At 64.4% G+C, this 26528-nt stretch overlaps 1 protein-coding gene across 1 annotated transcript in view; it reads left to right on the forward strand.

Moving 5' to 3' along the window:
* LMX1A (LIM homeobox transcription factor 1 alpha) overlaps window positions 1–26528 on the forward strand; it is a 100590-nt gene that overhangs the window by 55093 nt on the left and 18969 nt on the right. Inside the window, exon 3 of the mRNA XM_028530938.2 lies at window positions 18958–19190. Coding sequence (XP_028386739.1) covers window positions 18958–19190 — 233 coding nt within the window. The remainder of the gene's footprint in view (window positions 1–18957; window positions 19191–26528) is intronic.

The following is a 26528-nucleotide window of genomic DNA, read 5'->3' on the forward strand; positions in this document are numbered from 1 at the left end:
GGTGTCCCTGTGGCGCATCTCACGGGGCCGCCCTTGGCCTGGGCTGCTGCCCCGAGCCCCGGACGCCGGGCTGAAGCTCGGAGGCCACCCCGCTGGCCTCAGCCTGAACCCGGCCTCTCCGGTGCAGCGACCGGGGGCCTGTGTGCGGATTCCGCCCAGGGCTGCCCCTCCCGTCCCCTGCCCGGCAGACGGGCGCTGGTCCCAGAGCGGGCAGTGTGGGCGCCCGGGTCCACGGAGCCAGTGAGGTGGGGGGACCGGGCATGCGGGGAGGAGAGGGCTGAGCGCAGCAGGGAGGTGGCAGCCAGAGCTTGGTGAGGGACCCGGTGCTCCCTGGAAGAGGAAGGGGGACAGGCCGTCCTGCAGAGCAGGGGGGCTGCTGGCGGGGTGGGGGGCTGCATTACTGGCACCGGCCCTTCTTTCCCGGAGCAGCTGCTGAGGGTCGCCGGGTGCCAGGCCCCTCTGGGTGCTCAGGTACAGACGTGAGCGGGCCACAGCCGTGTGTCAGACGCTGGTACAAGGCTCGACAAGGTCACGGACCCTCGGAGAACACGGTGGTGGCCTGGGTGTGCCTCCTGCCCTGCCCCTGCTGAGCCTGTGACCTTGGCCCGTCGCTGGGCCTCTGTGCCTCTGTTTCCCCATCAGAGCGCGAGCACAGCCTGCGTTTCCCGTGTGAGGGCCGCGTTGGTGGGGGCGTGTCAGCCCCCCCGAAAGGACTGGTGGGGGCTCACTGACGTCACTGGCTCTTTGTTACTCCCAGAAACCCCATCGGCACTGACGTGCAGGGCCCGTGCACTCTCTGGGGTGTACAGACGTGGAGCAAACCCCACTTTATTCTTTTATCCTCGCCCAAGGGTGTGGTGTTGGTTTTGGAGAGAGAGGGAGGGGGGTGGAGAGAGAGAAGCATCGATGTGAGAGAGAAACAGCAGTGTCAGTCCGTTGCCTCCTGTATGTGCCCTGACCGGGGGTTGAACCCGCAACCTTTCAGCAGGCGGGATGATGTTCCAATCTCCCGAGCCCCCAGACCAGCCCTTTATCCCTTCAGTTGGAGGAAGCTGGATTCTTGCCCAGACCCCGTCCTCTGCCCCGCGGGCAGGAGCCATTTCAGCCCTGCCAGATGCCCGGGGCGGAGGCGGTGTCCCCAGCGGAAGGTCGGGCCTGCTGGTGGCCCCAGGGGACGGAGCAGGGTGTTCCGGAGCCCAGAGAGGGCTTGGGGACACAGGAAGGCTTGGGCTTCCTGGGGAGTGGTGACCCCCCCTGGGACACAGCCATCTCAGAGAGGAACAGGCGCCCCAGTGCGTGTGTGAGGAGGAAGCCACAGTGGGCGATGCTGCCCCGGGGCTGCGGCCCCGTCTGTGGCCCCTGGACGGCGTCCCGGATGCTGGCGCGGCCCCGGAACACCCCCGCCGGAGCGGACGACTTGGCAGAGACCGCCTCCCGAAGCCGGCGCTCCCGGTCGCGAGCCCTGGCTGAGCGCAGAGAGGCGGGCAGATGTCAAGACAACTTCATCGAGTGGGCATGCCACCCACGGAGCCTCTGACCCCGGCCCCTGCGGCTGCCAGTGCCCCCAGCCCGGCCCGCCCTGCGCTCCACCGGCCCCTGCCGGCCTGCCGCGCACTTCCCCGCCTGTGGCTTTCCCCAGCAAGCCCACACGGGTCCCTTCCCGGCCTCTCCTCCCCTGTCCCCAGCAGCAGTCCCGTCCAAGTCCCCAGGGCCGCTGCCCGCTCACTCCTCACTCCAGCCCCCAACGCTGTGCAGACCCTCGGTGCACACGGCTGCCTGTCACTGGTTCGGCCAGCACGCACCACAGACTTTAGAGCCGGAGGGCACCTCCGGTGCAGGTGGAGAGACCTCCCTTTGCCTCTCAGGACCTCTCCACGGCTCGGGGCCCTGTGTCTCCTCCCGGAAGTCAGAGGGACGCACCAGGGTGGTAACAGACCCACCTGCACGTGCGTGCGTGGGGTCCTGTGCTCTGTGAACTGTGCGCCCACGGGCACTATTATCTCACCGACCTCCTCCTCCCTCCCGACTTCCCCACGACACTCTTTCTCCCAGCCACTCTCCTCCGGAGAGCCGAGGACTTCATTCCAACCCGGGGGAGCGCCGTCGGCCGCGCTTTAAAAGAAGTGCGGCTTCCCTTTGCGAGTTCTGCCTGATGTGCAGAGTGAGGCTGCCTGAGACGGTCCGGCGGCCCCATCCGGGCAGGGCGGTCACCACCCGGGTTCTGGGCGCTGCGCCCGCCCTGGGCCAGGGCGTGAGGTCGGGGGCCTCTGGCTGTTGGTGCTCATCGCATGCCCCCCACCGAGTCCCGAGGGCCAGTGCCTGCTGGGAGCCTCGGGTGCTGCCCTCACGGGCGGGGCCTTGCCCACGGCTGAGGGGCGAGGGCGGAGGGGCAACCCTCTGGGGCAGGGCCGTCTGTCTGTCTGTCTGGAGTCGTTTCACGCTCAGAGAGCTGGTCGTGGGCCAGAGCCCGGTTTTAAAGTCCCAGCGGGGTCCTGGTAGCAGAGCAGGAGGGGCCGCGTGGGCGCCCGGGGCCTGTGGATGGGCAGGGGCGGGCGCGCCCGGGGGTCTGCGTCTGCGTCTGCGTCGCTCCCGGAGACTCGGAGGCTGTGCGTTCCCAGGGCTGTGCGGCGGCCGGCTCTCAGGGGCAGCCCTCTGGCTCTCCCTGCGTCACCCCCCCCCCCCCCCCCCCCCCCCGGCTTCTCTCACGCCCCGCCCCTGCCCCCGCCGCCCCGGCCCTCCGCTGAGCGTCCCATCACTCACGCTCCGGCTGCCTTTGTGAGACCTCAGCGTCGGTCCCACCACGGCTGCGGTTATCTCCTTGCCTGGCCCAGCCTGCTCTTGTTCTCGGAGTTGGCCGGTGTTCAAACTCAGGGGGGGTAGACACACACACGCTCGCACACACACACGCACACACACACACACACACGCACAGCACCGGGAATGCTCTAGAAACCAGAGGGGTGGGAGCCCAGCTCCTCCGGGCCTCTCCCTTTTCGCCCCCTCCTGCCCCCAACCCCGGAGCCCAGCCCCTGTCTTTTCCATGGAGGACGGTGCGGGGCACCTGGCGTCTGGGCGTGCCATGGAAAGGCACCGGTCGTGGGGACGGGGGTGCGGGGTGCGGAGGGGGGCCGGCAGGGCGGAGGGGGAGGGGGCACCAGGTCCCTGGAAGTCACCCGGCGGTGAGGCGGTGAGGAGACCTCTGTCGCCCCCGTCAGGACATGCATGCGTCCTCTGGCATTTTTATTGGGGTTCTTCTCGCAGGCGCTAACGAGCGGGGGCACCGTGACGGAGCCCGGACGGGGTGTGCTGGGAGCATTGGTCACACCTGCTAATGAGTGACTGCCGATTGTGTGCCGGCGGCGCCCCGGCTGTGACGGCGGCGGCCGGCTGGGCGGGGGCGCGGCCCGTGGCTCGGTGGAGAGCTGGGAGGGCGCTGCCTGATCGGCGAGGTGCCCCGCTTAGGGGGAGCCACGGGGTGTCTTCCACTGTTGACCCCAGAGTCCCTGCAAGCCCTGGTCTAGTGCAGTTCAGTTAAATGTGCAAATAAGACCCAAACCACGAGCTCTGGCCAGATGAAGTGACGCGAGGACAGATAGCCCGCCGACAGGCCAGAGAACAGGACGCGTGGTCGATGACTGAGGGCCTACTGTGCACAGGGTCGATGACTGAGGGCCTACTACGCTCCACCGCTGTTCTCTCTGTCCACTACTGCATTTCTTCTTCCCGGCCACATCTCGGAGCCAGCGTCACTGTCTGCACGCTGCACGTGGGGAAACTGAGGCTCAGAGAGGGTAAGGGGCGCCCTCTCCCATGGGCCCCACCGGAGCTTCGCCTCCACGGAGCCTCACCCTGTGGCCTCCGCCGGGGCAGCACAGCCCTGCGGTCTCCAGGGGCGCGGCAGCCCCGCGGCTGCGGCTGGAGACTGCGGCCCACCGCTCTTCCTGGGGCAGCCGGCGGCCGTCCCCGGCCCGCTGCCCCTCCTGGCTCCTGCGGCCAGGGCTTCTCCTGCCGCCCCCGTCCCGGGGTCTGGCACCCGGGAGGCGGGTTGGCCGAGGGGGGTGTGGTCATGCCTCACTCTTCAGACGTTGGGGCTCCCACCCGAGCCCCAAATTATTTCAGCTCAAGCCCAGTCAGTTGACTTCAACCCGACCAGCAGTTCTTTTTTTTTTTTTTAAGTGATTTTATTTATTTACTTTTAGAGAGGGGAAGGGAGGGAGAAAGAGAGGGAGAGAAACATCCGTGTGTGGTTGCCTCTCGCACACCCCCCACTAGGGACCTGGCCTGCAACCCAGGTGTGTGCCCTGACTGGGGATCAAACCGATGACCCCTTGGTTCCAGGTTGGCACTCATTCCACTGAGCCACACCAGCCAGGGCTGACCAGCAGTTCTTAGTACCTGCTGCCCATGAGGGGCTGCGTGTGCTCTGTGCTGGGGACACAGAGAGTGAACGCTGTCCCCCTGGGGACACGATGTAACGAGAGGGACACGTCGGAGCCCCTGTTCATGAGTTCAGTGACATCCACCGAAGTTGGCGTGCGAAGTGCTCCTGCAACACAGAGCTGAATGTGCACATGCGTGTGTGTGTGTGTGGGGGGGGGGGTCCTGGTGGAGGGGACGCAGGGTGGCAGGAGGCCTGAGCTGGGCCGGGAAGGCAGAGCAGAGAGAGTCACTCCTGCACCCAGGCGGGGGGCGCCCGGCCGGAGACCCGCCGAGGACAGGTCACTCTCAAGCTAGCGTGAGGTTCCCCGGCCACATGACCTCTCCGACGTCCTAGTCAGCAAAGTGGGGGTGCCGATCGGGTCTGACTCGGGGCATCTGGGAGGGATCGGTGACGTCACCCAGCGCCCGGAGGCTTCAGCGAGCCTGACGTGTGTCTCGTCGCCCTTGGGTGCTGCCCTGCGGCATCTCCCCTGGTCCTGTGGGCTGTCCCGCAGTGCCGGTTTGTGGGTGGCACGCCCCGGAGGGTCCCCTTGCACCCCCACCAGGACCCCTCCCTCCCTGAACGCGTCACTTCGCTTCTCTCCGGCGTGCGTGCCGGACCCGCGAGGCCTCCCTGGCGGAGGGGGACGGCCCAGTGCCCGCCCCTGGGGTGACTCCGTGTGTGAGCGCCCGACAGACACTTGTTTACTGCAGACCAGACATCACGTAACCGTGTGTGGCGGCGCGTGGTGAGGGCCGCATCTGTGTCAGGAGGGACGAGAGAGCCAGGGTGGGGGAATGTTGACGTCATGGAGCCCGGGCAGGAGGGCGGGGGCTGGGGCTGGGCTCCGCGGGACCCCTGGTCAGCCGCCTCTGCGGTGTCTCCCCTTCGAGTCGCTGGTTGGTTTGCGTCTCTGGGAGACTCGGGCCTCGTGAGGATGCACACTTGTTCAGGTCTGTGGAGCTGCTGCGGGGGGCGCCCGCCGGGTGCTGCTGGGGTCCCCGTGAAGGCGGCTCACAGCCTCCCCTCTGCAGGCTTCCCATGCGTCCCCCTCCCCCTGTGGAAAGGCCTGGGAATGAGCCCCTAAGACCTGGCAGGTCCCTCCCCGATGGGGATGGCTTCACACGGCCCCACCACCCAGGCCAGCTCAGAGCTCCTTCCGACTCAGCCCGTGAGGACCGGCCCACAGGCCAGTGCGGGAGCTGCCCTGTCCTCACGGCCCGTGGTCCTCGAGGCCCATGGCTCCGGCTGGGCTGCTGCAGCTCCAGACCGCGGAATGCCTCTTCGGGGACCAGCCGGGAAGTGGGCGCAGAAAGCCCCGCCATTCCCTCCTCGTGCCGCCGGGGTGGGGGGCGCCGGCGGAGGCCTGCCTGTGGCCGGCAGAAGAATGTTTCACGGAGGAGGAGCTGAGTCCTGCCCCCTTCCCAGCCCCTCCCGCTGCTTGGGGACCTCCCCAGGCTGTGCTGCGAGCCGAGGGCGCTGTCAGCCCCGGGCTCACCCTCGCCGGCCCCTTCCTAACCACACCATCAATAACCATCGCTCGGAGACCCCGTGCGAACCAGCCTGCCTGCTCCGGGCCTCTGGGGGGTTTTTCGGCTCCTCTGTGCCTCTGACTTCAGCCCTGACCGGACCGTGGAGCCGGGCCAGCGGGCTCGCCGGCGCATCGCAGCTCCCCGCATCACGCCCGCCCCCTCGGCCCGTCCTTCCGCTCCCCCCGCCCTGCGGTTTCTGTCCCCGTCGATGGGGCGGTGCACGCCCTCGGACCTGGGGTGTGCCGTTGGTGTGAGCCTGGGGGACATTGGTGGAGAGGGACCGGGGGACGGGTGCGGGAGGAGGAATGATGGTCCTTCCCACAGCCCGGTGGCACCCTCGCGTTGGTCCTGCTGCTTCCAATGGGCGGACGGGGCCGGTCGGTGCTTCAGCCACCGGTGTAACCGGATCTCCGTGGGCTCTTGAAAAATGGGGCTCTCTTCGGCAGCGAATGTTTGCAATTAGCGTGAACATGTGGTGGAATTTGTTTCTGCGTCCGTGCGGCAGGACAGGCAGTGAGGCTCTGGCGGGGAAGCGCCCGGCTTGTCACGCCCTGGGCCCCGCGGGCGGGGGGCGGGCGGGGTCTTCCCGCTCTGTTGGCTGCGCGGCCACGGCCCTTGGTGGCCTGCGGTGGGGTCGGCCAGGGCCCAAGCCCTCCCTCCGGCTCGGCGTGTCTGTCTGTCTGTCCGCTCCCTCCCAGGAGCTTCTACCTGCCCAGCAGCGGGGACGTGTGGGTGGGGCTCAGCGGCCTGTGTGGCCTCGGTGACCCTCGCCTCTGAGTTTGGCCACTGCCCTTGGTATCCCGTGGTCCCACTTGTCCTGGGGAAGCCACGTGTGGTGATGGGCATTGCAATAGGGGACGGGGTCGGCTCTGAGCCCCCAGCCCAGGGGAGCCCGGTGACTCGCTAGATGTGGGGTGCAGGCTGTAACACCGAGGGGACAGGGGTTTCTGCCAACAGGAGCACAATCCTCACCCAGCCAGCAGCTGGGGGGTACGTGCCACCGTGTCGCTTGGGCAGGCAAGCTGCGTCCTGAGAGACCCAGCCTCTCTCCCGATCTGTGCCCGTGCCCCCTCCCAGGGCGTCAGCCCCACCGTCCTGCTGTCCTGCTGGTCAGCCTGTGCCTGCCGGATGGCGACCCACCCTCTGGGACAGGCTCTGAGACTGGGTCCCCCTTGAGGTGGAGAGAGCTGGGCTGTGCCTTTCTCCCTGTTTGCTCCTTCCTCGGGGAGTTCCCTCTTTCTCAGGAGACCCCCGCAGCCTTCCCCTGCCTCTCTTTGGCCATCACGGGGCCACACGCCCACCCCAGGCCAGTCACTGGTTCCAAGGGGAGAGAGGTGGGCGACTGGCCGGGGTAAGCCGTGACGTGTCCTGTGTTGCCCTGCCCTGGCAGCAAGGCCGGGGTCCCCGGGGTGCTGGGTGGGGAGGAGAGCCTCCTGGGAAGCTGGGGGTGGGTGGTGGGCGGGCTGCGGTGGTCCACACCTGTCCTGGCTCCTTCCACGTCTTCCCCATGAGCCGCCCCACGCTCTGCCCCAGCTCAGAGATGCGTCAGGACCCCTCCCCGCCTGCGCAGGGGAGGGCGAAGGCAGCCGAGCCAGCCTCCTCCACCCGGCTCAGGGCGGGCTCCCGTCTGGCAGGAAACATGTGCACGTCCCGTGTGACCTCCTGGTGCTCCTCCGCGCAGGGCAGGCGGCAGGGAGCAGGCACCCCGTCTCCCTCCCACCCTCCGGGCCCTCTCCGGAGTCTCCTCGGGGCCCGCCAGGCCCCACGGCTCAGCCTGCGCGGCGTCGACTTCTTAGTGCAATTCTCACTTCAGTCGCTTCCTTGGAGGACACCTCCCTGACCACCCCCCCGCCCCAGAAGCTCCCTGTCTCCCATGGGTCTCGGCTGCCCTTGTTACCAGCGAGCCCCCGTGAGACACAGAGGGGGCTGGAGGGGCAGTAGGGGACCCGGCGGGGGCACGAGGCCGAGCAGCCCCTTGAAGACCGGGGAAGATGTGGGGAGGCGGAGAGGACCGGGGCCGGCCAGGCCCTGGGGGTGGGGGTGGGGGTGGGGCGAGGCCGTCACTAGGAGTCACAGGGCCTTCCCGCTCCTGTTTCTGCCTCAGCCTCGAGCATCTCAGCTCTCCTCCCAGGAGCAGGTGACCCTGGCTCACGGGGACCGTCCCGGGCGGCGCAGGAGGAGGAGGAGGACCTGGGTGTCCTCGCGGAGAGGGTCCCCGGGGAGGCGTCCGCTCCCGGCTGCACACGTAACGTGTCGCCGTGGTTCCCAGCCAGGAATCCTGTTTCAGGGAGAAGCCTGTGGTTCCGCAGCCCCTCCCGCCCGCCCCTGCGCCCTAATCCCCCGGACGGAGCTGGATGTGGGAAGCGGGGGCCCCTGAACGGCGTCCAAGAGGAAAATTGCATCCCAGACTCGCACGTGAACGCTGCGGTCGGGGGCGGGGGCCCGCTGGCTGGCGCTGCTCGCGGCCGGCCGCCATCCCTGCCGGGCTCCCCGTCCCCGTTCCCCTCCCCCCGGTCCCCGCATGCTTGCCCCCTCCGGGGTTCCAGGGCTGGTGCTCCCCTGGGTGAGGGCCCGCCTTTTGGCCCTTGGGCTCAAGGGTCGGGCTGTCACTCCAGAAGTGTGTGTGTGGGGGGGCAACCTCTGGCCTTTCCTTTCTGGTGAAACGTTGCAGGGTAACGGATAACCTCTTTCGCCCCGTTCCGCCCTGTCAAGAGCTTCCGTTGGCAACGGTGAAGCTGTTGCCCGGTGGTCGCGTAGAACCTGTGGTTTGTTCAGGGCGGGTCTCCGAGCTGCGTACGGCGGGCGGCGATGTAGCAGAGCCTCAGTGGGTTTGGGCCTTAACAGGCTCTGTTTGACCCTCGGCATCTCCGATGACTGGCCGCGTAAAGCCGAACAAGTGACTTCAACCTCCACGTGCCTCTGCTTTTCTCATCTGTAAAATGGGTGACCGATGCGTGCCGTGATTTCATTTAGTTCTTGGTGGGGTCACCCTGGCCTCAGTGTTGAAAACGAGCATGCAGGAGGCGGAAGGGGCGGGCGGCCCATCAGGAAGCTGTCGGGGAGCCAGGGAAGAGGTGGTGGGAGTGGATGGAGGCGGCGAGTGGCAGGTTCTGGTCACCGCAGGGAGATGGAGCAGACATGGCCCATTGACAGTTTGCACAGGGAGTGTGCGGAGACCGGAGCTGGGGATGGTTCTGAGACGTTTGTCCTGAGGGACAGGAGGGGGTGGCTGCCGTCTGTCAGCAGAGAAATGGCAGCTGGTTGGCTGGAGCAGATCTGGGTCAGGGTCAGGGTTAGGGGGGTGGGAGGAGACCAGGAAGCCCGTTTTGGTTTAGTTGCGTTGGAGATTTTGATTAGAAATCCAAGTGGCGATACTGAGTAGGTGGGTGGGTTCTGGAGAGACATCCAGGGTGGAGACGGACATTTCTAAGTCAGTGAAAGTGATTTAAAGCCATGAACCTGGATAAACTCACCGAGGGTGGTGAGTATCAGACGGAGAAGGGGAAGAGACATTTCAGGCCTGGGGAGTTGGGGGGACCAGCAGGGGACCAGGAGGAGTGACGAGTGAGGTGGGAGCGTGAGGGTCCTGGGAGCCAAGTGGCCACAGCACTGGGTCCACCAGGGGGGGTCGGCGTGATGATGACGGAGTGACATGGGTGTCACTATCGACAGTCACAGACAATCTTGTTACAAAGAGTAAGACAGGTGCCTGATGGGATTCGCCTTAAGGGAACAGAAGCAGAGGGACTGGAGATAGAAAACAGAAATAATTTATTTCTGAATTTCTCTACACAGGCTATCACATCAGTGAGGAGGTAGGATCAGGAGGAGGATGGTTTTTTTCCCTATATGGGAAAAATAAGAAAAATCTGTATGTGAAGATTTTAACGAATACATGGGATGTGGCTTCGGAGTGAGTGTGAGGTGAGGGGGGCTGGTGCCCATGTGGGGGAGGCGCCCTGAGAGGAGTTCAGGACACGCCAGACCTTGAACGTCCTTCCTGTGACATTGGGCTTCACGTCGCTCCAACCTGACCACAGGGGGTTAATCAACAGAAGCTTTATTGTCCCGCTGAAAGGGTCAAGAAGTAGGAAGTCCAGGGAGGGTGCAACTGCTCAGGGAGGTTTTCAAGGACCCGGGCTCCTCTCCTCCGGCTCCGCATCCTTAACAGGTGGCTTTTATTCTCTTAGTGCCAAGGTGGCTGCTTTGTCTCCAGGTGTCACATTTTAATTCCAGCCACAGAGATAAAGGAAAAGATGAAGAGTGGAATGTGTGTGCCAGCGGAGCCTGCCTCATTTCATAAAGAGAACAATAGCTTTTCAAAGACATCCCCCTCCCACCCCAGTGCCCCATATTACCTTATTCGGTCACTCCTAGCTGCAAGGGAGTCTGGACAGGGGAGGTTTTTTAAAGTAGGAATATACTCACTGAGATTTTAGTTACAGGAGGTAGAATATGAAAGCTCATTGTATCTTCCAGTTAAAAAATCTTATTGGTTTTTTAATTTTTAAAAATTGTGGTAACATGTACATAACATAAAATTGACCTCCTCAACCATTGTTAAGTGTGACGTTCAGTGGCATTCCGTTTGTGCTGTGACCCATCCACCTCCAGAACATGTTTCATCTTGCAAAACGGAAACTCCACCCCTAGTGAACAATAGCTCCCCATTCCCACCTCCCCCAGCCCCTGGCGCCCTAGTTTCTGCCTCTATGAACTTCACCACTCTAATGATCTCCTAGAAGTGGGATCACACAGCATTTGTCCTGGTGTGACTGCTTTAACTCACTGAACATAACGTCCCCGGTATGTTTAGCACGTGTCAGAATTTCCCTCCTTTGTGGGGCTGGATGATATTCCGTCACAGCGCGTGCCAACGGTACGCACCCCGTCTGGTCCATCCGTCCCCGGTGGCCTTCACCTGTTGGCTGTTGTGAGTGGTGCTGCTCTGACCGTGGGTGTGCCAGCCTCTCTCTGAGTCCCCGCTGACAGTTATTTCGGGTACTTACGGGGGCGTAGGGCTGCTGCATCACGTGGGCGGTCCCGGTTTTCATTTCTCTGAGGTCGTGTGGTACAGTTTTCTGTATCAGCGGTGCCGCTGCAGCCAGTAGTGCACGTGGGTTCCAATTTCTCCACCTCCTCGCCAGATTTCTTCTTAGAGTAGCCATGCTAATGGGCCTGGTGTCTTCTAGTGCATAATGGGTGGGGAGAGCGCTGAGGGGGAAAAGGGTTAAAAAAATTGCCCTGGCTAGTGTAACTCAGTGGATTCAGTGCGGGCTGCAAACCAAAGCATCGCAGGTTCAATTCCCAGCCAGGGCACATGTCTGGGTTGCAGGTTATGGCCCCCAGCAACCGCACACTGATGTTTCTCTCTCTCTCTCCCTCTCTCTCTCTTTCTCCTTCCCTTCCCTCTCTAAAAAATAAATAAATAAATCTTTTTAAAAAGGGTTAAAAAATGAAGAGTAAAAACAAGGAGGACAAGAGCTAAGCACTGGCTTGCTTCGTCTGGTCAGACCCCACTGAAAGCTTGGGGGGGCCTTCGGGAGCCCGGAGCCTGGCTGTGAAGGCAGGGGACGCGGTCTCGTGGGAAAGAGGCTGCGTGGGTGGGGCAGGACACCTGGCTTTTTTTTTTTTGCTGGATTTGGGAAATGGGCAGAGGGCCACTCCCTGCTGGCATACCAGTTTTGCCCTGTGTGACGAGGCTGGTGGATTCAGAAAACAGAACCTGCCCCCGCCACTGCCCACTGCCCACCCCCCACTTCAGAGCCGAGATGCTTCACAAGACCACACAGGCTTGAGATCGCTGCACTGAAGGCATTCTGGGAGGTCAGACCACGCGGGAGGCTGTCCCCCCTGCCCAGGGGAAGGGCGAGCCCCACACGGCCACTCCCTGCGGCTGTCCCGCCACCCAGGGCGGGGGATCCTCACTCGGATGCCCAGTCCACGTTTTCCTTTTCTCGTCACCCCGGACGACTGGGGGACCCCACAAACTGGCGTTGTGTGTATACAGGAGCTCACAAAAGCTCTTTACGGTTGTGACTGTGCGAAACACAGAGGTCATCCCTGTTTGACTTTAATCCTCACCCGAAGATAGGATTCACTGACTCTGCAGAGAGAGCAGGCAGGAGAGAGAGGGAGGGAGAGAGAAACGTGGGCATCTGCCTCCCGTCTGCGCCCCGACTGGGGATCGAACCTGCGAACTTTCGGGGCGCGGGCTGACACTCCGTCCAGCCGAGCCGGGGCCAGAGTTTATGCTTGCATTATCATTTGCTTACTGACGACTGTGTTGTTTGTTACGATTATTCACCTGCGCTGCCCGCTGCTGCACGCGGGGAGAAGGGGGAACATCAGCGACCCCCCGGGGTTTTGAGCGCGGCCCCGTGCTCGCTGCCGGCGGCCCAGCTGACCCGGCACGTGGTCAGTGGTCTTCAGAACACATCTGCTTCCTCCTGCCGTGCTGCCGGTGTCAGCTGGCTCTGCGAGGAGCTCTCGGGTTGTGACAGCGTGGCTTCCCCCTCCCTGCCCCGGTCCCCGAAGGCGGAGTACAATGGTGGCAATGAAAAGCGTTGGTGACAAAGGCAAACGGGATTCGTGGAGAGCTCGGTGTCGCCCCCTGCTGAGCGCTGAGAATCTTCCCATCGAGGCATCATTCATAATGCCCCGTCCTCCTCCGATCACTCACACACACACACACACACACACGCACACGCACACACACACACACACGCACACGCACACACACACGCACACACACACAGCCAGGAAACGCACATTCTTTGTCAGTGTATACATTGTCTTGGCCGCGTGCCATCCAGCCAAGCCAAAAATCGCGGAACAATAGGAATCTGTGCCCAGAATATCAGCTAAAAATACCTCCTCCCCAGCTCCGCTGTGTGCTGGGTATGTTTAAGAGCGTCCCAGGAGGCTAATGAGGATGAAGGGAAAGGAGAACTGACATTTTCAAAGGAAACCAAACCTTTAACTCCCTAAAAGGGAAACATATCTTTTCCGTGGGCCTGCTTTATGTTTCTGGCCGTGTTTGCTTGTCTGCGTGACAACACGGGGAGGCTGTAATCGACGCCGTGCCACCTTGGCTGGGGTCTCGGTGATCCCTGCTTTCACCACGGCCTCTCGCTCTGCAGCCCGCCTCCGAGACAGCTCTCCCAGTTCGGGCCAAAAAGAGGAGGGGGCGAGGACACAGAGAGCCAGAGAGACGCGCTGTCTCCCACCCTGCCCACTCGCTCAGATGTTCAGGGTGCCTGCCGCACAGACACCAGGGACATGTTTCCATCCTCCACTGGGCCACATGTCACCTGTTCTTCTTTTGACCTCAGACTGAGCCACAACCTCCCAGCGGCCTTGGCATTCTCTGTGGGCTGGGCCGGGTCCCTGCTCCTTCATGGGCGTCGGTTTCTTTCCAGGTATAAAGTGCAGGGAGAGGCCGCCTGACCCTTTGGGGGGTCTGACAGGTCAGGGAGCAGGACGGGGAGACAGACGCCTTGGGGCCGGCCCGCAGCCTAGGAGCAGCCGACACCTGCGCCCTGCGGGGGTTCGGGGCAGGGGTCCGTCCGGATGTTTGCCCGATACAGTCGGTGCTGACCAAACAGCAGCTGCTGGCTCCGCCCGGCTGGAGCCCACGGCCGACGCGCTGGGTGGTAGGCGGTGACCTGGGTGTCGGTTAACACTCATTGGCTGTGTCAACATTGACCTTGGGCTGGGGGAGAGCAGAGCCACGGTTGCCTGAGTGACGCGCACCTTCTGTTTCCTGTCTGTCAAGTGTCTGTCATTTCCTGCTGTCCCGTCGGCCTTTCCTGCAGCGACCCAGGGAAGGCTCGTTGGGACTGGACTGAATTTGTCACAACCAGGAGGGTCGGAGCCGGAGATGCGCGTGAAGGTCCGCCTGGGCTCTGGCCTGCGGTCAGTGACCTCACACCGGTGTCTGCGTGGGCAGGCGTGTTCAATCGATCGGTCGCTGCGAGAATGTGCCGGCTACTTCCCACGTGTCGCCTTGTGCCGTCTCCACGACGTCTCGTCTGGGGGTCACGACCTCATAGATAGAGAAGTGGAGGCCTCCGGGCGGTCCGGCTGGCCTGCGCTCTCAGAGGTGGAACCGAGACTCGAACCCGGGTCCCGTCAGACTCGAAGACGGTGCTGGCCCTGCTCTGCCTGACCCTGGACCGGTGCCGCATCGAAAGCCCCTCCCCGTGGCCAGCGGCGTTGGCGAGGGGCGAGGAGCCAAGTGACTTGTCCTGCGCATCTTGGCGAGGCGCCTCCGGGCTACGCCCACACCCCACTTCACAGTCCTGGTCCCTTTGTGCGGCCCTCCTCGCCACCCCGCCCCCCCGCCCCCGCCCCCCCCAGGAGCCCCAGGGACACGGAGCTGCGGCCCCGCCCTGCCAGACACCTATTGTTCCCCGCTTTCTCCCCGCCGCAGAGCCCCGCGACGGCCGGCTGCAGAAGCCCCTGCCCCGTCTATTGTCCCCACAGACTTTCCCACCGCCCCGGGCCCACGGGCTCCGGTGCCCATTGTGGTGCTGCTGGCTCAGCCTCAAGGACAGGGACCTGGAGCCAGCTGACAAGGTGGCGCATGTCACTGCTTCTGAGGCCACAAGCCACGCTTCTGGTTCCCAGTGCTGAGGAATGCCCCTCCGGTCGGGTCACGTGGTCTCCCGGGCTCCCGGCAGCTGAGTCCCCGACAGACAGGCTTGGCTGGTGGCCAGCGCCTGTCTCGGGCCTGGGGGACCCGTCTCCACGTCGACGTGGCCCGGATGAGTGCCGCCGCGCTGCCCCCTGGTGGAGAGGGTGGAGGCGCAGGGGCCCGCCGCCTGGCCTTGCTGAGGGGCTCCCCAAAGCCCCCCTCTCTGCCGGGTTGCTAAACCCACGGGCTCAGAAATTCCCGGATGGAAGCGACTGTCGGTGCGGGTGCAGAGGCGTCTGATCCGCAGTCGCCTCCCGCCTGACGCTGCCAGCGGCTCCGGCCTCGTGGTTGGATGGGACGAGACCAGTCGGCCTCACGTTGGCGTTTTGTGTGTGTTTGTTTAGTCTTTCCTCCTCCCACGCCGCGTGGAGGCTTTGAGAGGCCGCCCTGGAGGTCTTCAGGGCTCTGGGTCAGGGCTAAGGAAGATCTCCGTGTTTGCAGGCTTGCCCTGGGGTCAGGAGCCTTCTGGGGTGTGAGGGAGGGGGCTCCCCTTGTGGTTCCGCTCGGCCCTCACGGGTCTCAGAGCCCCGGCCCGGCGTGCGAGAGGCGGTGTGTGTTCCTGAGTGCGGGAGGCCGTGTCGTCCGCCCGGAGGGCAGACACGGGGAGGACACGGCGTTGCCCAGGCGACAGGACGGTGGGGCAGGTGGCGGCGGAGACGGCAGGCAGCCTGGGAGTCCGTGCGGGGGGAGCAGTCCGGTGTGTCAACACGGACGAGGGAACGAGGGCTCAGCAATGCCACGCCCTTGGCCGTGATGTCGACAGGCAGGGTTGGGGGGGCCAGAGCTGTGAGTCGGGTAAACCCAGATGAACCCCGTGTGGGTGGGCACACCCACCCGAGCCTGAGGTCAGCGCCGCAGGCAGGACCCCGCCCCCTGAGGTTGTCGGGGCTGGTCCCCAAGTCCATGGCCAGCGCGGCTGGAAAGCTGGCCTCTGACCTTGTGGCACTGTTCATGCCCTTGGTCCTCGACGGCCCCCCCGGGTCCCTCCCTCTCCAGGCTCCTCCAGCTAATCTGGATTCTCCTGGTCTCTGGCATCATCACTCACGGTCTTCTGTCTTCTCGCCGGTGTCCCTCCCGGAGGTCATGTTCAGCGCTGGTTGCCCCGCCCCCACCGGCACCACCGCCTCACCACTGCACCGGGGACCATTTTCCTGAGGGTTCCCCGTGTGCTGAGCGCTGTGTTCGGGGGGCTTATCGCATCCGTGAACCTACTCCTTCCCGGGGCCCCACGAGGAAGCTCCGTCCCTGTTCCCAGTGTGCTGACCAGTGACCATGTGGCCGCAGAGTCTTGGGACCTCCTGCAGAGCCGAGGGCCAGTCCGGAAACCGTCTCGTGAGCTGGGGCAGCCGTCTCAGCCGCCGGGTCCTTCGATTTCTCCCGAGAACACTGTGCCAGGCAGGGCGGGAGAGAAAGTGGGGGGGGGGGGGACCCTGTGAGCAGGCCCTCCGAGCCCCCTGTCCTGTGCCAGACAAGGCCGAAACGGAGCTTGATTCTCTCCGAGGTCACACACTCGTCCCCCTGCTCTCACCCCACGGCGTCAGGGAGGCCGTGGGTGTGGAAACGCCGTGCTCCTGGCACCACGTGCGCACTCGATGGAGGCCGAGTCCCCTTTTCTGTCTCCCGGAAGCCTCGCTTCCTCTGAAGTGAGATGCCGCGCGGGCCCAGCCACGCTGGGATGGCAGGGGCCCCGCTGCTCGGAACGGGGGAGCGGCTGCGCCCCAGCCGCTCACAGGCAGCAGTACCCAGGTGCCCGCACGGTGTCTCACTCGGCGTCCTCCGCATTCCTGCAGCTCGCGGGGAGCAGGGGTCCCCCAGGTCTTCGCCCCTCCCCCGCTCACCTGAGCCTCGAGCCCTAGCACGCCCTCGGGTGCCAGCCTGCAGCTCCGCTCTGAGATACCCTGTCCCTGCCGCTCAGAGCTGGGTCCCCAGCCTGTGAGCAAAGCACGAGGCACCAAAGCGGAGCGGGCCGAGGCACCGGCCAGCCGGGGGCTCCAAAGATGCTCCGGAGCAGAAGGCTTTCTCCGAAGGAAGGCTTCTCCGGAAACCACTCGTCCCCTCACTCGCCAAGTACATTCCCTGTGGAGACGTGTTTCCAAAGAGCGGATAGCTGCACGGGGAGGGGGCGGGGTTCGGCTGGCGTGGGCTGTGCACGCGTGTTTGTGCAGACGCCCTGGCCCTCGCTGTGCTGTGTTCGCGGCGATGCATCGGGGACTCTGTCTGGAGAGTCACACGGCGAGGCTGTGTCCTGCTGAAACGGGGTCTGGGGACCCGGCGCTGGGGGAGCGAGGACACCCGGGGAGTGGACCCTCGTCCCTCCGGGCTCTCCGTCCTTGAAGCCACTCTGGCCCAGGGTGGGGCCCCGGGGGGAGGACCAGCCTGGGAGCCCAGGGCTTCCTGCCCCAGCTCCTGTGCTCCGGCCGGCCCTGAACCGGGTGGCCTTCCTCTTCTCCCTGGCCGTGCTCCAGGGCTCCTGGTGCGGGCGGGTGGCTCCTGGGGGGGAGGGTGAGCTCGTCTGAGGGGTGCTCCTGCCCTGCAGCCCCGGAGCCTGCCTCTCGCCCCTCCGTCCCGTCCGGCTCAGCGCCTCACGGAGGAAGTCTCGGGTGTCCGAGCCGGAGGGGTCAGCAGGCCTCGTGCCGCTGAGGAAGACGGTGGTTTTAGAGCAGAGAGAGCTCAGCGGCCTCTTATGCCCAGAGAACCAACTTTGGGGCAACACATACATACATGCATACATACCAAACCCGGTCCCGCCCACGAGAGCCGGAAGACGGAGGCAGGGCCAATGAAAGTGACTAAAACTAGGCTGTGCCTGGGGGCCGTGAGGTCTCCTGTTGTGATCGAGTCCTCAGGAACCCGGGCACGTGGGCATCGCACGTGGGCCTTCGCCTGGCTCCCGGAAGAGCACTGACTGCTTCGCTCTCGTTGGCAAACAGTGACGGAGCGGTGGGTGGGTTCTCTGCCCCGTGCACTGCGGCGCCTGGCACGGGGGCGAGGGGCGGGGGTCCAGCCGGGGACCTGGGCTCTGTGTTTGGGGCGGTCACACACCTTGTCAGCCCCCGGGAATGTCCACTGACCTCACCCCCGCCCTGCAGGCGAGAGGAAGGGGGAAGGAGTGTCAGGAGCTCCCCCGGGGGACCCAGGACAGGGTGGGGTGGTGGCCCCGGGCTGCGCGGGCTCCCCTGCAGGCTGGCCTCTGTCCTGGGAGGGGGCTCGGAGGCGTCTCTCTTCCCTCCAGGGCCTGGGGACGCCCCCTCTTCCCGAGACAACCCGCACGTTGCAGCACCTCGGGAACCCCCTCACCCCCACTCCCCTCCCGCCCCTGACACCCCCGTCGTCCCAGGAAGCTTCTGAGGTGAACACACCACACAGGCGAAGACTCGGGGTCGTACCCTGCGCAGCGTCCAAGCGGCCAGCTGTCCTCGCAGACGGGCCATCCTGCCCTGTGCTCACGGGACATTGCGTGTTGCCCTTGTATTTGTTTCGCCTCCCGCGGGCACATCTCTGCGTGGACACTGTCTGCCTGCCGTCTCCCTCGCCATCGGGGGGCCCCGCGGCGTTGGGGACTCTGCTGGGGGCCGTCCTGTGCCCACGGTCACAGGGGACCCGGGACAGCTCCTCAGTGTGTGTGTGTGTGTGTGTGTGTGTGTCTGTGCGTGACGACCCCGTGCTGTGAGCACACGGAGTGTGTGGTGTCCTGTGTGGGGGCGCTCCCGAACAGCGAAGGAGTGAGTGAGAAAGGACGTGGGACCGGATGAGCAGAGACAGGAAACGAGCGCCTGAGCGTGTGGGCGGGGCTTCGAGACGGGATTGGCCACCCGTAGGCGACCGGGTGGCTCAGTGGCCTGGAGCATTGGCCCCTGCACCCAAAGGTTGTGAGTTCGTTCCCCGGGTAGAGCAAGTACAAGAGGCAACGGGTCGACATCTCTCTCTCTCTCTCTCTCTCTCTCTCCCGCCCTCTCAAATCAGTACCCATGTCCTCGGGTGAGGCTGAAAAAAGCAATTCTTTGTTGGGACACAGAGACCTGGATGCCGTAATGAGTGGACCAGAGGTGTGTTTAGGGGATGCTGTCTCTGTGCTCGTGCCACAGGGTGTGACACAGGCCACTGGTCCAGGAGACACGGGAGGGCCTTTCCTAGACGCCCCCGGCCTGTGCGACAAGGGCGGGAGCTCCTCGCAGGGCGGGGCCCACAGCACACCGGCTGCCCTGTGGCTGGGTTCTTGAAGTGCCCTCTGCTGCCAGCTCGAGGGAAGGCCTGGGCCGCAGCCCGGGCTCCGTCACAGACCCTCCCCGCTCTGTCCCCACCCCCAGGCTGTTTGCGGTGAAGTGCGGGGGCTGCTTCGAGGCCATCGCCCCGAACGAGTTCGTGATGCGGGCCCAGAAGAGCGTGTACCACCTGGGCTGCTTCTGCTGCTGCGTGTGCGAGCGGCGGCTGCAGAAGGGGGACGAGTTCGTGCTGAAGGAGGGCCAGCTGCTCTGCAGAGGGGACTACGAGAAGGAGCGGGAGCTGCTCAGCCTGGTGAGCCCGGCGGCCTCCGACTCGGGTGAGTGCTGCGTCGTGAGGGGGTGCTGGGGCAGGGACCGTGCAGGGGTGACACTCCCCAGGGCCTTATCTCCGGAGGGCCAGCCACCAGGGCGGCCTGGCTCCATGGACGGCAGCTCTGTGCGTTCCAGAAACTTCCTTTGGAAGGCGGGAGTGATCTTGTATCAGTCAGCACAGCCGCGGTGTGCTGCGTAACAAATGACCCCAAATTCCATGCCACACAACCGTCGACCCTCACACACTCACAGCCTCTGGGTTGGCAGGAGTGACTCTACTACAGGCTGACGGTCTCCTGTCACCTGTCAGGCTGCTGGGGTCCACCCCAGGCTGTGGCCCCAGCTCTCGTCTGCCCCTCGGGCATCCCTCCAGGGCCCAGGGCGGGCTGTTTCCCCAGGGAAGCGGCTCATGCTCAGAAGGCACGCCCAGCCCTACAAGCTCACATCAAGCCTCTGCTCCTTCCATGTCTGCTGAAGCAACTGAAAAGTTTGAACGTAACGTCCAGAACGGGGAAGCCCCCGGTGGGTCCTGCCGGTGTGGGTGCAGGATGCTCTCTGAGGTAGGGGTGACAGGGGGGTGAGGTCTGTCTGCCCTGTCCCTGGTGGCACAGCCTCACTTCCTCACCTAAACCGAGTTCCACTGGGCATAAGAAGGCCAGCCCCTGCCCCCCTCTTTCCCTGTGGGCATCTCTCTGAGCACCCCCACTGGGACCTCCCCCGAATACTGTAAAGCCTCCGAATGCCCCAAGAGCTCAGATGCTGTGGGACTAGCACAGTGGTGGGTAGACACCCAGGGGGACACCCTCCTCCCTCCTGTGAAGACAAAGGCCGAGCAGGGTCTGGTCCCCCCGCCGCACAGGTGTGTGGGGCTCACCCCCGGAGTGACCCCGTTGCGGGTTTTCATTGGCTGCAAACTCACTGGGGGCACCCGAGTATGGCCTCCTCTGCCCCCCACCCCCGGGGGCAAAGACAAAAAGAAAAGGCTGGATCCATGTGGAGTTAAGAGAAGCAGGATTTCCAGACCAGGGGGGTGACCACAGGCCCCCTTTCAGCCCGGGGCATGTCCTTCTGAGGCTGAAAAGGACAAACCAGAGCCTCCTGGCCCATCCATTCATATGTTTATTCAGCAGCCAGGTTGGGGGGCTGGCTGCACACCGGGGGCGGAGTCGAGACATGAGTGACAGGAATGGTGTGGGGGCGGGGAAGTCTCTGAAGGACACCGGACGATGGGATTATGGATATTTAGGCTGAAAAAGTACGGACTCAAGGAGCACCTAGGTGTCGCCTTCCCGTGGTGGGGTCAGACCTATCCCCCCCTGCCCCCCCCGTTTCAGAAAGCAGAATCAGAATCCGTTTATTCAGTTACGGGGCAGCGTCACCAAGGGCTCACACCACAGGAAGACAGGTGAAGGAGAGTGATGATCGGGCCCCCCTGGGGAGCGTCACAGAGTCGTCCTGGCGACCGGAGCAGACCCCTCCCAGGCTGGAGCCCGCCTGTTGGAGCGGCTGCTGGCCAGGCGGGAGGGGAGGACGGTTCTCCATGAGGTCCCCGAGGTCCCCGTGCACTCGGAGTTAACTCTTGCTCCAAGGGAGGTGGCATCAGGGTCTCACCCAGGATCGGGGTGCTGTCTGGAGCACTCCGGCGGTCCATGACGCAAACCTCGCCCATCCTGCCCTGTAAACTGCACCGTGGGCCAGAGCCCCTCACCCAGAACCCGCGGGCGGGCTGCAAGAACACAGGGCCGGAGCGGCTCATACCCCTGTTCCCTCAGCGCAGCTCAGCCTGGCGCAGGGAGAGAGCACGTGACCGGTAAGGACCCAGGGATGTGCCCTGCGTGTGGTCAGAGAGGCCGCCTGGTCGTGAGGGGTCAGAGAGGCGGTTCCGGGCGCTGTCCCAACACAAATAACAGTGTCTCCTCTCGCCTGTGTCCGGGGCGCCTCACCTGTGGGGGGCGCTCCGTGAATGCCTGTGGAGTGGACGGAGGGGGGGGGGGGGACGTCCGCTCTGGCGTGTGTGGGTCAGCACCTTGGATGCAGACTCGGGAGGCAGGTGACTTTGGCTTGTGGACGGCACAGTCCTGGCAGGGTGGCTGCGGGGACACTCAGAGCCCACGAAGGGCTGACACCCTGCCCACGACAGCAGGAGGGAACCCGGCCGCTGCGTTCAGATGCCCCGGTCCTCAGCTGGGAGGGGGGCTGCGGGGCGGAATGTCACCTGGGGCTCAGGCAACCTTCAAGCCGGCAGGAACCAAAGGGGACGGTGCATTAATAATAGAACTACAGTGTCCCTAGCTCGGGACTGCAGCTCCCTTATTTTGGGGGGTCGTTTGGAGCACATTCGAGTGTTTGGCCGCCTTTAAATGGCGCGTTTTAGGGGGTCACCGACAAGCTCGAGAGAGTCTTGAGGAGGGGGAACAGCTTGTTAAACGACGAATAGCTTCGTGTGTGTGGAACTTCGTGTAGATAAGACGACGGGGCTGGTGGGAGTCACCCCCGCAGGGGCGGGCCCTCGGACGGGTGAGGGGTGGACCCACGGACGGGTGAGGGGGCGGCCCTGGGCTCGAGGGAGATCAGAACCCCGTCCCACGAGGGTGCAGACTGGCCGCCTTTGTGGCACGAGAACCCGATGGTCACTCATGTTGTGACCGCAGCCCGCGGAGGACAGGCTGGGTCAGGGCCTCCCCACGTCCCAGGGCACGTGACACGTTCACAGCCCGACGGGACAGCAAACTCAGGAGGTGCCCGGCGGCCGGGTCTCTTTCCTGGTGTGGCCGGAGGCTCCTCGGGTCCCGCTCCCTGCGGTGCCAGTGGCTGTGGAGAAGTGGCTCGGGGGATGGGCCCTGCAGCCGGAATCAGGTCACTGTCTCTGCGTTTGTTGGGTCCCTCGGCGCCCCGGGCCTCTGGGACCAGCCCCCAACACTCACGGCCCCTGTCACCGGCGCACACTGCGGAGGTCAGCCACTCCTGACTCCCACCGCGTCGTCTCCGGCCCCGGGCAGCTCCGGACCTCCCCGTCTGAGTGTGGCCGGTCTGCGTTGATCACGGGCCCCGTGGTCTGTCTCCGTGGGCGACCTCAACCTTGGCCTTGGTTCTGCTCTCAGGAACGCACAGAATCGGTCAGCCTCCCCGACACGTGGCAGTCCTCAGAGCAGGGACAGATCCATCAGATCCACGCACTCCCTGTGTCTCCTCTCCCCGCCCGTCCTTCCCACCCCCCACCCCTCAGCAGAGGCTGCCCCTCCCCCGTCTGAAAAGCTGCCACAACCTCCTTAGGATGTACCGCCCAGGGGGGACTGAGATCTTCCACGTGTGGCCTGAGCTAGCACACGTGACCTCTGCTGCCTGTCATCCGTCGGTGGGGTCCGTGATTCCAAGAGCCTTTGGGCCCATCCGTGGGGGTCGGAGCTTGGGGGCCCCCGTGGCTCCTGCCTGGTCCACGGTGCGTTTCTCAGCGATCACCTCCTCTTACCTGCGCATTTGTCTTTAAACATCAGAGGTTACCTGAGAATGCCCTGGGGAGCGATTTTCAGAAACGTTTTTTATTTCGAAATGAAGTGTTCCGTCGACAGGGAGGTTTCGAAGTGGGGGAGAAGCTCCCCGTGCCCTCCGTCCGGCCCCTCCCGATGTCGTTGCCCCCTCGCGGTCACGCATTTATACACGCATTCTGATTCTCGTCCCGAGAAAACTGTAACGCTGAGCCCTGGCTGGCTTAGCTCAGTGGATGGAGCCCGGGCTGCAAACCAAAGTGTCGCAGGTTCGATTCCCAGTCAGGGCCCATGCCTGGGTTGCAGGCTATGGCCCCCAGCAACTGCACATTGATGTTTCTCTCTCTCTCTCTCTCTCCCCCCCTTCCCTCTCTAAGAATAAATAAATAAAATCTTAAAAAAAAAACTGTAACGCTGACGTCAGCCCCGCAGTGGTCAGGGAAGGGTCTTTGGCCGCACTGGACATCAGGAGCCTCCCCGCCGGTGTCCTCATCCATGCCAGGCCCCGAGGTGGGGCCCAGGCCGCGTGCTTGTTTCAGGTTATGTGTGTGTTGAGCTGTCTGCTCCCTCCTCCAGTGCTGACGTCATCGGGCGTGCCCAGACAGAAGGTCACGTTCGCCCCTCCCCCGGACAGAGCCTTTTAGGTTTCCTTTCCTTCTCGCGCGTCCTACCCTGGGATCGCCCTGTCTCTGCAGGCTCGTTCTGGGCTTACCTGCCGCCGGGGGGCTCTCTTCCCTGAGGAGGGGAGCGAGCATTAGGTGGCCCCCGGGACTTATTCCTCTCCTGTCACCGTCCCCGAGGCTCAAGCCGTTTCAGCCTCGTGGCGCGCCGGCTGCTCCTGGGTGAGACCCAAGTCCGAGAGTGGCTGGCCCGGCACCCCGTCCTGTGTCCCCTGAGAGTCCGGCGTCCACCCAGCAGGGCGGGCTGTCCGGGAGCTCTGCTGCGGCAGAAGGACCTCCCCAGAGGAAGCGGGCAGTGACGTCCCCGCCGGGAGGGGCGTTTCCCGCAGAGGAGGCTTTCCCTGTAGTGACCTCAGTGACCCCAGCCTCTGTTCCCGGGGGAGGGGGTCTGGGTGCCCGGGGGCAGCTCCGTCCCCAGGGTCTGGGTGCGCCTGGCGCTGGTGCAGGGCCCGGCACGCAGTGGGTGCCCGGTCACGCGTGCTGTTCCTCCCGTCAGCCTCCGAGCTCCTCAGCACCGGGCCCAGCGCACAGCGTGGGTCTCCGCCTGTGACTGGAAGGAAGGTCCCCGCCCCCAGGGTGGTCAGCCCTCTGCCCGCCCGACCTTCCTTAGGGCAGGCGGACGGCTGCTGGGGGATGTCCGGGGGCTCTCCTGGGGGTCCGGGGGCTCCTCTCCCGTCACTGTCGCCGTGCAACACCCCTCCCTCCCCCTCCCCCGAGTCAGCCTGCTCGCCCCGGGTGCTCAGACTCCGGTTTTCATTTCCTTCCACAGCCTTGGGGCTGCGTTTTTTTCTTTTTTATTCATTACAGACGTATTTCCTTGAACCTACTCGGAACTCTCCTCATTCTCCAATAAATCAGACTAGAGTGAGGCCGCCGCGGCCTCTCGCGTCCCGGAAAATGCCTGCCGTCTGAGGGGATTATCTTGTCAGTCCGCTGTCACGAGTCTTTAAAACGTGGGACGGAAAACGGGAAGTCCGCGGGAGGTGTGGGGGAGGTGCCCAGGGCTGGGGGTGTCCCTGGGTGGGCGGGTCGGAGTTGGGGTTCTGCCCTCCACTCGCAAGCCATGACCTGGGGAAGCTGACGTCCCTCCCCAGGACCCTGCATCCCGAGGGGTCGGTGAGAAGCGGGGGACATGCTTGCCCTGTGGCTTCCTGTGACACTGTGAAGAGGTCACATGTGAGGACCTGGGGCTGGGCCTATCCCCCTGCGGATGGCAGCAGGTGTGACTTTTACCTGCGGGGCGAGGGGTGCATGTCCTCCTGGGGACTCCCGGCTCGTGAGCCCCGTCACCAAAGATGCAGCACTTCCCACACGTCTCATCGTCCTCTTTACTCCTCTTTTTTAGACGCCCAGGGACGGCCAGCCCGAGGGTACCTCAGGGTGGCACAGAGAGCGGGCCTGTCGCTGGGGGTGGGTGGCTGGGGTCCGGGAAGTGGAGAGGGGCGGGGTCACCCCTGTGTGTCTCGGGGAGGCCTCCCGTCCCCACTCAGCGCTAGCGCTGCCCCCGGAAGGTCCATGCAGAGGAGACCCAGTGGAAATGGTCCTACCGCCCCTTCTTTGCGGAAATGTCAAGCAGGAGCGGGGAGGGCGGGCGGGACTCAGCCACCCTTCCCTCGTAGACGCGGAGACAAGGGCTCGGGTGGTTTTGATTGGGGCTCTTCCGATGCCCGAGGGTCTCCTCATTCCTGGGCAGAACGTGTTCTGGAACACAGTTCTCCGGGGGCAGGGTCTGTGGATCTCCTGGGGACCTGGCCTGCAACTCAGGCATGTGCCCTGACCAGGAATCCAACCGGTGACCCTTTGGTTCGAGGGCTGGCACTCAGTCCACTGAGCCACACCAGTCAGCAGGCAGTAACAGGTATTTTTTATCACTCCCTACTACACACAGGTGTGTGTGTGTGTGTGTGTGAGAGAGAGACGTGAAAGTTTCAACACTTAGGTGGGCTCTCCACTTCCTGCCCGAGCCGATAGTTTTTGCTCTATTTATTCTTCCAGTCCCGCCTTCCCCCATGGACTTCCCAGCCCACTGACCGCTGAAGACGGCCACTGTGAACCCTACCGCCCCGCAGGGCGGGTCCCCCACACCTGGCCCCGGGTTCTGGAATCGGCACACACGCCTCAAGTTCCCAGCAATAAGCAGATGTGTTGCCGTCTTCCCGAGGTCCCTCACCGCGTCAGGTGCCGGGAAAAAGACCAAAGACGCGGAAGACCCCACCGCCCCCCACCCCGGGCCCTGGGGCAGGCTCCCGGGCAGAGTCAACACCCAATGCCTGTTGTGTTTTGCCAGTCCTTGGTGCTGTCACGGAGACGTGAGGGGCCCACGTGTTTACGTCACGACTGGCACAGGGGCCTGGCGGGGCTTCCCGGGTCTACCCATCCGGCGTCTCTGGGTTGTCAGCGAGAGGCGGCTGTAACCGCCCGAGCCGTCCAGGGCGTTCCCAAAACCGACCTTGGTCTCCTGCTCGCATCCTGGCCCAGGCGCCGGCGGCCGGAGTTCCGTGCTGCCCTCCGCCCGAGGCGGAGCTCTCCGCTCCCGCGCCGAACCCCCATCTGCTGGTGTCTTTGTTTTGTCTCCCTGGGACGGAGGGAGAAACAGGGACACAGGACACGCGGGTCAGGGCTAAGCCAGGGTAAGAACTTAATTCTGCCAATTACAGAGGCAGGACACCCGACACCCGCCTTCCCGGAGCCTGGGCGCTGGGAGGAGTTGGGCTTTGGTGCCGGGACGGGACAGGCGGCGGGCGGCTTCAGACCAGGCGTTGCCTCCGTTCTCGGGACGGTCACTGGATTTCCATGTGGGTCACACGTTGTGACACTGACATGAGCCGCCCCTGGAAATGCGGCTGTGGCTCCGGAGGCCGGTGGCGCGGGGAGGGTGGCTGTGGGCATTCACGCCTCCTGCGCGCAACCCCTGTACGGGAAGGAGCTCGGTCACGTGGACGGTCGGCCGTGGCGAGTTTCGAGTGGCCAGGACAGTGTCAGCAGCTCTGGGGCCGTGACTCTGCACCACGTGTCACCTGCAGCACTTGACACGTATGCACAGATGTGACCTTCCCATGGAGCCGAGGGTGAGGGCCGTGTCGGGATGAGTCCCCGCCTACAGGGCAGGGAGACGGGCACCGACTAACAAGTCGTTTGCTTCAGGTCCTCCAGCCGGTCACGGCAAGAGCCGGAATCC

Source organism: Phyllostomus discolor, chromosome 14, assembly GCF_004126475.2.
Source record: "Phyllostomus discolor isolate MPI-MPIP mPhyDis1 chromosome 14, mPhyDis1.pri.v3, whole genome shotgun sequence".
In the NCBI taxonomy this organism is placed as follows: Eukaryota; Metazoa; Chordata; class Mammalia; order Chiroptera; family Phyllostomidae; genus Phyllostomus; species Phyllostomus discolor.